The 10534-nt window shown below is 35.0% G+C and overlaps 1 protein-coding gene across 1 annotated transcript; it reads right to left on the bottom strand.

Moving 5' to 3' along the window:
* Positions 1-490: 490 nt before the first annotated feature.
* Positions 491-10296, bottom strand: LOC149838350 (uncharacterized). The gene is made up of 4 exons (XM_090008232.1): positions 10055-10296; positions 7424-8706; positions 797-910; positions 491-655 (listed from the first exon to the last, which is right to left on the bottom strand). The coding sequence occupies exons 2-4, from the start codon at positions 7562-7564 to the stop codon at positions 491-493; spliced, it is 420 nt and encodes a 139-aa protein (XP_089864358.1). The 5' UTR covers positions 7565-8706; positions 10055-10296.
* Positions 10297-10534: the final 238 nt, after the last annotated feature.

The raw sequence follows: 10534 nt of genomic DNA on the forward strand, positions 1-10534 counted from the left end.
GAAATGATTGGAGGAGAAGGATTCATGTGGAAGACCCAGAATGATTTTCTTTTTTGGTTCATATCGCCGACCCCAATTGTTTTGGGATGAAGGCGTAGTTGTTGTTTGTTTGTATCGTATCATATGATGCGGCCACGTGTCGTACGATGCAGCCCCAGATCATACGATACACATACAATACACACCTGTATCAAAATACAGGTGTGTATCGTATCGTGCCCTTGCATCAATACGATACGGACATCATTGATCCAAACTTTAAATACCATAATAGTTGCATATGCCCTCAAAGAGCTGTACCAAAGGAGGAAGAATGTGTATGTTCACCATTTGACAAAGCTACTGAGCTATTCCTGAAAACAGGCAGTGTGAGAAAAGGAAAGTGTTTGAGCTGGCTGATGTTAAATCATTGGGTCCACAAACCATGTCATGGAGCACGCGCTACATTCAAGTGACTGGTCCTTCGGGTAATTTTATAAACCATTAACAACTATGATGCAATTACCTCGTGTGGCATGGGATACTGATTCCCCCCAACCTGTATGCCTAGACCACAAAGCAATGAAGCCATGTCTCTGTATATAAGCTCAAATTGGTCAAGTTTCTTCCTGACTTCAACACGGAACTGCTCTTTCATGTTCATAGTTTCCTCGTCCTGTTAAGTGTATAATCAGACAAGAAAAATAGTAAGCAGCACTCAGGAAAGGTAAAAAAAAAGGATCACTCTCATTTAAAGATAAATACAATGAAAAAATATAATCTATTCAGGAACACAAAATGAGTGTTCAATATAAACCTTCTTTTGTGTCTGCCGCACTTCCTCAAGTCCTTGCTTTTGTCTTCTTTCCATATCCAACAATCGTAAAGTTTCAACTTTTCTCCTCTTCCGCAACCTTTGTGCTTCCTCTGCCTGTAGAATCATGAACTGCAGCCAGTCAATATGTGACACCTACTGGTGCCAATCACACAACCTATATAGAATGTTCCTCTAAACTTTGTTCATCAAGTTAGATTAGTTTCTCAAATTTTATTCTGGCTAAATTGTCTAAGAACATGATTAAGAGAAAATACTCCTTAGCTGCACAGTTGAAACAACAGATTGGTAGTCCTGACCACAATCAGGATATCAGGTCAGACATTTACAGCATCCACAGATCTATAAATGACCCAAACGCACCAAGATTGATCAATATTCATAAACCACAATGCAAACCAAGAGTCCCTCAGAATAATCCTATTGATATACTTATCAAGACTTCACTCAACTATGACATTGGCATTTGAAAGGCAAGCCATATGCATACCCTGTGTTTTTGTATGATAATAAAACTCAAGTTTAGTTTATCAATGTTTCTAACATTTTAATTTGAAAAAAAAATTAAATACATAACATACACAGGAATATACCTATATAGCTCCAAAATGTGCCTGTACCTCATGATGCACTAAATAACCAGAGTCTAACCTAAACAAGGAACCCAACAACCATGTTTAGACCAATATGAAGGGCCATCAATGACTTTGCAAGGCATTACTATAACTCATGCCTGTATTCCTGTATTATTTTCATATGTCTGTCCTCATCCCTGATACCATGTAAATATGCTTCACTAACAAAGGCATCTCAGCAATTGGAGTTGCAATACCCTAGTCACATTTGTTTACTAATTGCAAAATAGGATCTATTTCAGAAAAAAACTTGCATTAACTCTCTAGTCTACCCCATCCTAATAACCACATCTTACATGAACTCTAGCAGTTTTTCCCTTCTTTCTTAGTTGTAAATTGCTCACGTCAATATACCATCTAGTCATGCCAGCACAAGTGTAGAATTTGTTAAAATGTATCATTCAATCTTTGTAATCTTATATATATTTTATATATATAAAGGATGATACATATACATATATGGTATATATGCATATGTATCTTCCTAATTATATATATAAAAAATATATTTCTCTATTATTAGGCATAGGGGTAGTTTAGTCATTTCCCCTTTTTATGCATATTCCATTTGGAATGTGTTTGTAATTTTATTTTTATTTTTTTTTATTTTTTCATTTTTGTGGTTTGCGCCACCTAGGGAGGCTCCCCAAAGAGTCTTTGGGAGCCCCCTATGTGGCTCCTCTCTTGTTATAAATAGGGGTCTTCCCCTTGTAATTTATTCACTCCTTTGGAGGAGCTTTTGCTCCATGTAATGGGTGTTACACCCTTCCTCTCTTCAATAATATTAACTTATGCCTTATAGGCATTTTTGCCCCTTTGTGGGTTTATGTGTTAGCACATTATGTGCTTGTGTTTTCCCTTTTAGTGGGTATATTCGCACTTCATGTGCATGTGTATTGGTTCATTATTGAACCTAATATATTCAAAGCCGTTTCCTTACATGGTATCAAAGCGAGGTTGGGATCGAGTTGCTCTTTGTTGCATTGGGAAGCGTGCTATTCAAGAAATTTTAAAGAAGAATGGTGAAGTTCTCGTTTCTCGCTTTTGCTTCTTAAAATTATTTGGTATGCATTATATTTCTTTTAAGTATTATGCATTATGAAGAATTAAATATGTTTTTGCATATGTGTTTCTCTCTTTTGCTTCTTAAAAATATTTGGTATGCATTATATTTCTTTAAGTATTGAGCATTATAAAGAATTAGATATGTTTTTGCATATGTGTTCTCCATGTCATTATGAGTTTGGATTCTTAACAATTCCATTGAACTTTTTATATTATTCTCTTTCGTATGTCTTTTCTTGAAAAATAAGTTTTTTAAAGAAAGTTATGTTAGAAGTAAAATGTTTGTGAGAGATGTAGCATTGCTCACATACTCTCATCATAATTATTTCATATTAAAGGTATGTGTTAACACTCTAAAATGTCCTATATGAGGTTTTTTCATAATAACATGTGTCTTTGAAAAATGATGTTTTATTTTCCTACCTAATGAGTTCTTTTTCATACGAGCAATGTTTGATTAAGAAGGCATTTTTATAATATCGGTTGAATTAAGTTTTAAAAATGATCTCATAAAATATGGTTATTCTCTTTTCATTCTTCAATTCAATTTCAAGAATATGTTTTATTATAAGATTTATGGTCTTCATTAATGTTGCATACTTATTACATATGTTTTAAATATTTCATGTTGTGTTTATTTAAAACATATTCATGCCATTGGTTATAATCTATTAAGTCATATAATATTATGAATTTTTGTTTATAGATTTATGCCATAACGCAATCCTAGTATTCTCTTTGGGATTTTCTCCACTTTAATAAAGTTTTCCCTCTTCCTTTCGTATGTACCCTCATTTGAGAATTTTGTTTGTTGGATCTCTCTTTGAAAGGCCTTTTGATCCTTGTGAATCTTCTTATGAGTATATACTCTTTGAGAAGATTTCATGATTGTTATAAGCTTCTTTTTAATATTGGTTTTTTATGAGATTTTTTAAATATTACCATCTTTGTGAAAGCTTGAGAGTCTCAAGCATTTGCTTCTTTTATAAAATACATGCATTATTGCATGTTTGCTATTATTATGCTTTTTGCGTATTTTGTTCAAGTGTTGTGAGAGTGTCTTCGTACACTTCTTTTATAAAGTATTCATGCTTGTATGCGTATTGTTTATTCATAGACATTTTCACATGGTACTCTCTTTTCAATAAAGAGATGATATATATTGCCTTCCTTAGGGTTTGTTTTGTCCCTTAGTGGACTTGTGAGATTGTTTCTTTTATCATTATAAGTGCTTCCACAATATCTTGTCACATGTTCTAAATTTGCTCATTTAAGATTATTGTCATTCTACATCTTGGTATGCATATAATTGTAATTTATAAAGGCTTGATTTGATTCTTGGATTATTCCAAATCCGTCCTCACACATGACATTGCTTAAATATTTCATGTTGTGTTTATTAAGTCTTTTGATAATGATCATGATTGAACATAATTTCGTATTTATGCAAAATTATTATAAGGCATATTGTTGTGATTAATTATGTTGGACCTTTGAATCGGCCCACTTTGTAAAATCACATATTTGGAAAATGATTTCCCTATGTGTTCATTGCCTTTTTATGACATTTATTTTTATCCATCACAAGTTATATGATGCATCAATCCTTTTTGTATGGCCTTATCGTTATATTAGAGATGATTGTTGAGGTGAGTTAAGGCCACCTTGTGTTATGTCATTTTAGATTGTCCAATTACCATATTAAAGATGGTTGTTGAGGTGAGTTATGGGCACCTTGGGACTCTAGAATGATTTGTTATATGATCTCTAATTATGAGTGTGTCACTCGTTTTCTTTTGGCCATTGATCTTATGGATGCTCTTATTTATATATAAATGTGATGGATATATGGTGTCTTGGAACCTTAAATGTTTTAAGGTATATTTAATTTAAGGGTGTTGGGGATTATTGCCCAACCTTTTATTGCTGATGAATCTTATGAGTGCATTTGCACATTTGTGATTTCGTGTTTTGTGCTTTTGTGCACAAGTGTTCCAAGTGTTCTTGGTATGTGTATGTTCTTACATTTATATTGTTCCATCGATTATAGTATCTTGTTAGAGATACTTTTACATGCTTTTGTGCACAAGTGTTTCAAGTGTTCTTGTTGTGCGTATGTGCACATATTTATTTTCAAAATATTGTCCAAGGTTTTATTTATATGTTTGTCATTACAAGTTTTATTGCCTCAAAAGTCTTCTCCTCTTATACCTCTTATCTAAGTGTCATCATATGTAGACAAGACATATTATTACACCATTGTGTATTGGTAGCCCTTTGTTGGCTTTGTTCTCTTGGTCTAGTAGCTGAACACACTTGTCTTGAGTGTTATTATATGTAGACAAGGCACGTTGATTCACACCATGGTGTGTGATTTTAGTCCATGTTGGCATTTGTGTCCTTGTTCTAGTCGCTGAGATGTATGCTCATGGTTGGCTTCTTTCACTCATTTCAAGTGTCATTTTATGTAGACAAGAGATGTATTGTGTTTTAGCCCATGGTTGGCTTGATACTCTTGTTCTAGTAGCTGAACATACTTGATCTTGAGTATATTTTTACGTAGACAAGAGATGCTTTTGGTCCATGTTGGCGTGTATTCTCTTGTTCTTTTACACACCGTTGTGTGTGTCCTTGGCCTTTAATGGCATTATATTTATGTTCTTGATCTAGTAGCTTACACACTTGATTTGTGGGTTTTGAAGGACTAATGAGGTAGTTGCTTGTAATGGATATGAATTATTGTTGAAATTTGTAAAATTTCATTCATATTTTGTCTTTTAAAGATACAAGTGAATCATATCATTAATATGCATATTTTAAAATCAAATTGATTTTTTGGTCACCTTTTATATTTGATATGCAAAATGAGTTTTGGTAATTGCGATCATTTGAGTGAGATGTTCCTAAATGTGTAAGGTTCTCTACTCAAATAACTCTCATTTTTTTTGCCTCTTAAGTGGACTTAAAACCTTTTGAACTCTTGTGTTTTATACACTCTTTTGAGCATTTCCCTCTTGAAATCGCTTTCAAAGGACTTGCTAAAATCAATAACACTTGTCTTTCTATCTTATCAGTTCATATAATATTACTTGACTAAAGTATGATTGGAGCATGATCATTAATGACTCCTTTAGGTGTTGATTCGTTTTATGATATTATATGCATATGCTCATTATGGCCTTTTGGCCCTCATTCAATAAATTATGTACAACTTATGCCTCTTCGTAGGCTTCTTGTGGTGTCCCTTGTGGACCATTATGTTATTCCTCGTTATGAGGTTATATTTGTCCAATGTTGGACTTTATGAATGCATTATGCATTCTTGTAATTTGTTTCCGCTCCCTCTTCAACATGGTATATGATTATGAAAAATTGGTTTTCTAAAATCATTTTGCATACATAAATAATTATCTTGTTCCATCAAATCCTGTGATGAATTATGCATAGAATATCTTTTTGCACCATTACTTTTGGATGAATTATATGATATGATTTTTTGGTTAATTCATCTTATTTGGAATATTTCACTTGATTAAAGTGCAAAGATATCTTTTACTTGGACCTCTTCTTGATTTGTTCCACAGGATCTTGAAGATGAGAGGAAAAGAAGTACCTTGGATAGATCATGAAAGGTGCTCATCGTTAAAGACTTTGGAGGAAGACATTTGCAAATTTCAATGGCATTCGGACTGAAGGCTCTTGAAGCCTTGAGATTCTTCCTCTTGCATTCTTCAATCTTTTCGTTCTCCCACGCAAAGTTTGAGGGGGGTGTTAAAATGTATCATTCAATCTTTGTAATCTTATATATATTTTATATATATAAAGGATTATACATATACATATATGATATATATGCATATGTATCTTCCTAATTATATATATATATAATATATATTTCTCTATTATTAGGCATAGGGGTAGTTTAGTCATTTTCCCTTTTTACGCATATTCCATTTGGAATGTGTTTGTAATTTTTTTTTATTTTTTTTTATTTTTTCATTTTTATGGTTTGCGCCGCCTAGGGAGGCTCCCCAAAGAGTCATTGGGGAGCCCCCAACGGTCACAAGGGCTCCCAACACTACTCCTTTGGGAGCCCCCTATGTGGCTCCTCTCTTGTTATAAATAGGGGTCTCCCCCTTGTAATTTATTCACCCCTTTGGAGGAGCTTTTGCTCCATGTAATGGGTGTTACACCCTTCCTCTCTTCAATAATATTAACTTATGCCTTATAGGCATTTTTGCCCCTTTGTGGGTTTATGTGTTAGCACATTATGTGTTTGTGTTTTCCCCTTTAGTGGGTATATTCGCACTTCATGTGCATGTGTATTGGTTCATTATTGAACTTAATATATTCAAAGTCGTTTCCTTACAGAATTCTCCAATCAAATTTCCTCACCTCCTAGGCCTTAAAAATTTCATTCATCCCATACCAAACAGTAAAGACATTCCAAATGCTATTTGGTTTAGTTATAACATATTTTGGAGAGAATGCTTCCTTAAATGAGTGATAGTATCAACATATGATTAATCTCTATGTGAACGAGTACGTAACAAGTGAACAAATTACTCAACTAACTGGTGCAAAACATTAGCATTCAAGACCAAAATAGTATGCAAATGTTTACTGACATCAACAAAACCCATGCACACATAGCATACATGAAAAAGCAGTTTCTCTATATGTAACTTAAAATACCCATGTAACAATTGAACATGCGTCTAATTTTCTAATTTTTATACATCTGCAAAGTTAACATAGAAAGTGATGCAAATATAACATAAGCAGAGATTCATCAGATATTTGGCCAAAATAGCTTCATGGACAAATAGGAAACAGAGATGCAGCAAGACATGATACAATTCCAAACTCAAAATGAGATGTACTCAGGAAAGCAAGTTAATTTGTGGACCTGCATCTGCAGTTCCTGGTGCCTGGATTCCCATTCCTCTTGATCAGCAAGCCTGTAAGCAGCAGTCTCCTTTAGCTTCTCTCTTCCACCAATGAGATCACTCTGGACCATTTCATCTTCAAAAGCTACAGCTAAACTCATTGCACATGGGTCATTCAGTAGCTGGGTGCTCAAAAGGATTTGTTCCCTAAGTGCATTTTCATTTGTAGGTCTCAAGTTGAAATGATCAGAATCAACCTGATCAAAACCTGGATTTTGGGCAGCAGATTTGGATGATTGACAAACAGAATTTTCAATAGGTTCATTTGCTGCAGGTTTGGTAAAACTGTCATCTATAATCCCATTAGCAGTAGCTGCACATATTGATACATTCTCTCCTTCACTACTGTGTACTGCATCATTGGAGCTAGAAGAAGTTGGAGCCTCAGTAGGCCGCCCAACCTCGAAGTTGTATCCAAATGTTTGTCACTTTCTACATCAACATTCTTTTTAGTTTGGCATGAAAAAGTTTTAGGATCAGTATCGGAACCAGATCCACTAATTTGATCACTAACCCCTAGCCGAACATTCTGATTTCCTTTCAACTTCTGCTTTCGTAGAGCGGCCTTCTCCCATCATGCATGAATTTCCAAGGATGACTCCAGAAGTTCGCAATCTGATTCATCACCTTCTGATGAACTGATTGGAGAGACGTGATCACAACTGGTGCTACATCGGGAGGATCTACTTTTCTGATACCTTTCTTTACATTTTGATAATCTGAAAGATGACCTTTCTTGATCAAACAATTGGCATTCATCACTCTCTGAATCTTCAATTATGTACTCTTGGCAGGAAAATGAATGACATGTCCCGGTGGAACTGGCATTGCTGTCTATATCACCAGACACTGCATCATCACTGTCGTTGCCATCATCAATAACGATAGTAATGCCTCTTGAAGGAAGCCTTTTGTTCACAATGGGAAGCACATAGCCTTTCTTTTTTCGCTTAGAAGTCTCTGGAACATCTAGAATAACTACATTGTTGCAAGTACATTTACCCTTGCAATTTTCTAGAGGCCTCTTTAACATATTTTCTCTTTAAGTTGACCTCTAGACATTGACTGCTTCAAGTACTTCCCTATAAAACCGATATTTGCACATTTATAGCCATCTATTAACAATTAAGATTCTGTGGTATACAGAAGTACAGTCACTTCGGGTTTCACTGGCCCCTCCTTCATAAGTTATGGTTTTGCATGAAGTTTATCTGACTTTTCACTGCCTCAGCTCTTAATGTACCTGTTGTGATGTGGAATCACAATTTCATCTTTTCATCAAGGCATAAAGAATAAATGTGAAAATGAAGCGCAAATTGCGGCACAATGAAAAATGTAAAACAAATTTGCAGGAAATATTTAAAAATGATCATTTTTGCTTGGAAAAATTTCAGACAATCTCTGCATATCATGAGAAAAAAATGCACTGTTCATGCTTTAAAAAAATGAGATGTCAAAAACAGGGATTTTCAAATGCTCACCACCACATTTCTCTTAATTAATATGTTGACTATAATTTTACATTTTTACAAAAACCCCCCCAAACTTTGCCACCTTCAAACAGATAACCCCATTTCTCTACCACCCTTGACTTGATCCTGGGTTAATGTGATTATGGAGTTAAAATACCATGTTACCCCGAAGAGAATGTATTCACAAAATTTTCCCTTATGCTTAGTATCAATTTGTTTTCCACATGACAAACTTTTCATTGTTGTCGAGCACTGAAAGGTTTCCATCTCTAGATTACGTTTATTGTTTAAGACAAAGAAGTCAGGACAAGGGATGAGTTAAAAGATTGAAACTGACATGTTCTTTAGTCATTTTAGTATTGATGATCGGCCATTTTGAGGCATGAGTTTAGTGGGTTAACACCATAGCATTATTTGCTTAACTCAACTTGAAAGTTCGCAGGGATTTGAGAAAATGATAAAACTTTGGTGGATATATTAGTTAGAGCTTTATAATAGCCAGAATGGTAGGGCTGCACCACCTTAGACAATCGCTTCCAATCCCATGAGAGGTTATACCCGAGGCTCCAAAGCTAGCCGTCAAACACAAGCAGCAATTCCTAAGATGCACGTTTTCCAAGTAGTTAAGCAACAGTGCATATGTATTCTCGATAGATGCATATGAATCTAAACATTTCCAAATATTTGCATAATCAAGTTTTAGGAATATCAAGAATTATGTTGTCTGTACATTGTTATGGTTTACAGTAAGCACCCATTACTCACATTCACTCAATGCTAAAGCAACACTGTCGATTAACTTTATGATTCCTATAGATAAGATATTTTTTCCACTTCATACCTCCAATAAAAGAAAAACCGAACTACAGAACCTTGAATTGTAGCACATAATCCAATTCACACAACCGCCAAATGCAAACGTTGAAGTTCAATTTCACATGATGCAAAATCAATGATAATCACCACATCAAAAATCAAACAAACACTATAAATCCAGCCAGAAGCTTCACAATCAACACATCCAAATTCCGAATTCAGTAAAAAAAACCACAATTAGAACGAAAAAACACCCAAAAACATGTGCCCATGACACCATCCTCCATTTTGGAGAAAACTCACCTCAGAAAAACTCAAATCCTCAAACACCCAAATCGAAACAAGCCCAATTTCGAACAAAACATAGGAAACCATAACACCACCAAAGAAAGCAAACCTCATTCCGACTCTAGAGTTCAAAAAATCGACTGCTCATAAATATCAGAGTTGCCATTCAGACACCAACAACATACAATCGGATGAAATAATCACCGCATCAATCCAATCGATCAAAGGGGCAGGGGGTCGGGGAAGGCACTCACCAGAAGACGCAACGGGAATAGGTCGGCAACTCAAAAGAGAAGTGACTCTGTCACGATTAGGGGTGTCAACGGGTTTGGTTAACCCAGACCCGACCAGGTCCAAACCCTATAGGGTCCGGGTATGGTGATAAATAAGAAGACCCGATTAAGACCTGAGTTCAGACCCAAGGTCCGATTAATACATGGCTCCATGTATAGTTTGTGAAATTTTATACCAGACTCAGACCCGACCTGACCCGAG

Source organism: Nuphar pumila, chromosome 5, assembly GCF_984573655.1.
Source record: "Nuphar pumila chromosome 5, dmNupPumi1.hap1.1, whole genome shotgun sequence".
Classification (NCBI taxonomy): Eukaryota; Viridiplantae; Streptophyta; class Magnoliopsida; order Nymphaeales; family Nymphaeaceae; genus Nuphar; species Nuphar pumila.